This window comes from Cyprinodon variegatus, unplaced genomic scaffold (assembly GCF_000732505.1).
Source record: "Cyprinodon variegatus isolate N-32 unplaced genomic scaffold, C_variegatus-1.0 Scaffold683, whole genome shotgun sequence".
In the NCBI taxonomy this organism is placed as follows: Eukaryota; Metazoa; Chordata; class Actinopteri; order Cyprinodontiformes; family Cyprinodontidae; genus Cyprinodon; species Cyprinodon variegatus.
The window spans coordinates 127,018-128,109 of NW_015151136.1; the positions used below are offsets into that span (position 1 = coordinate 127,018).

The 1,092-nt window shown below is 41.2% G+C and overlaps 1 protein-coding gene across 1 annotated transcript in view; it reads right to left on the minus strand.

Moving 5' to 3' along the window:
- Positions 1–409: 409 nt before the first annotated feature.
- The window catches only part of LOC107097297 (EF-hand and coiled-coil domain-containing protein 1-like), a 27,975-nt gene continuing 27,292 nt past the window's right edge, over positions 410–1,092 (minus strand). Inside the window, exon 5 of the mRNA XM_015394396.1 lies at positions 410–916. Coding sequence (XP_015249882.1) covers positions 913–916 — 4 coding nt within the window. The 3' untranslated portion in view covers positions 410–912. The remainder of the gene's footprint in view (positions 917–1,092) is intronic.

The following is a 1,092-nucleotide window of genomic DNA, read 5'->3' on the forward strand; positions in this document are numbered from 1 at the left end:
GTTCAAATTTGAACCATTTGTTCATATGTGACATATCCAGACCATTTGTGTTTTGAAAAAGAATTTTAACTTGCCTAAAGAATTTGGCATTAAGTAATAAACTATTGTTGCATTTCCAGATGTTTTCTGATGATTTGGGTTGTTGAATTATTCTTACTGACAGTTCAATCATGCAGTGCTCTGTTAGGAGGGGAACTGAAAATGTCACATTTTAAAACATCTTTAGCTATGATCTGAGCAGATCTTTTGAAGCAGATCTATCTGAGCAGATCTATCTGAGCAGATCTATCGCAGCAGATCTATCTGAGCAGATCTTTCTGATAATGACAATCCGATCAGAAAACAAATGCAGACTTGATCACACAAACTCTGGAGAATCTGTTAAAAATTGACTTTATTAAAACTTTCACTGAAGGTCAGATAAACAAACAAGACAGAAACTACTGGAGGAAAGCAGACTGGGGGACGTCCACCAGCACTGGGGAGCATTGATCAGAGGATCATGGTGACTCTGGAGGAGCTGCAGAGCTGTTTCCCTGCATAGGTCTTCATGGATTCTCTCCATCTGGAGCTCCTTGGTCACTGCTTCTGCCTTCAACCAGAGAAGCAGGAATCCTCTTTGACTTTCAGCTCATTTCAGATCTTTTTTTACAAGGAAAACAAAGTAAGTTGAGGACTTTTTAAAGGACTAATTTAACGTTTAGACAAAGTGACCGACTAGGTCTACTTTATGGAAATATCTACACAGAGTTCAGTGAACTTCAAAGGGCACGAAGGGCTGCTTGCTTTTGCACACCCAGCCCAGAAGGTGGCAGCGTCCATCAGCAGAAGATGAGGCTGTGCAGTGACTGCAGGGATCCACCAGCAGCCAGTTCCTGGTAGAGAACATGAAGCTCCTCCAGAAGCTGAGCTCTACCTGAAGAAAGGAGAGCAAAGATGGAGCGAATCACACTTAATTCTATTCACTTTATATCTATAACTCCAATTCACATCGTGTCATTTGAAGGCACTTAACCGTTCACCAGATCATCCTGTCAGATTGATTCAGAGTTTTCTATCTAAGGAAAACCAGCTGATTGCATCGACTCATTG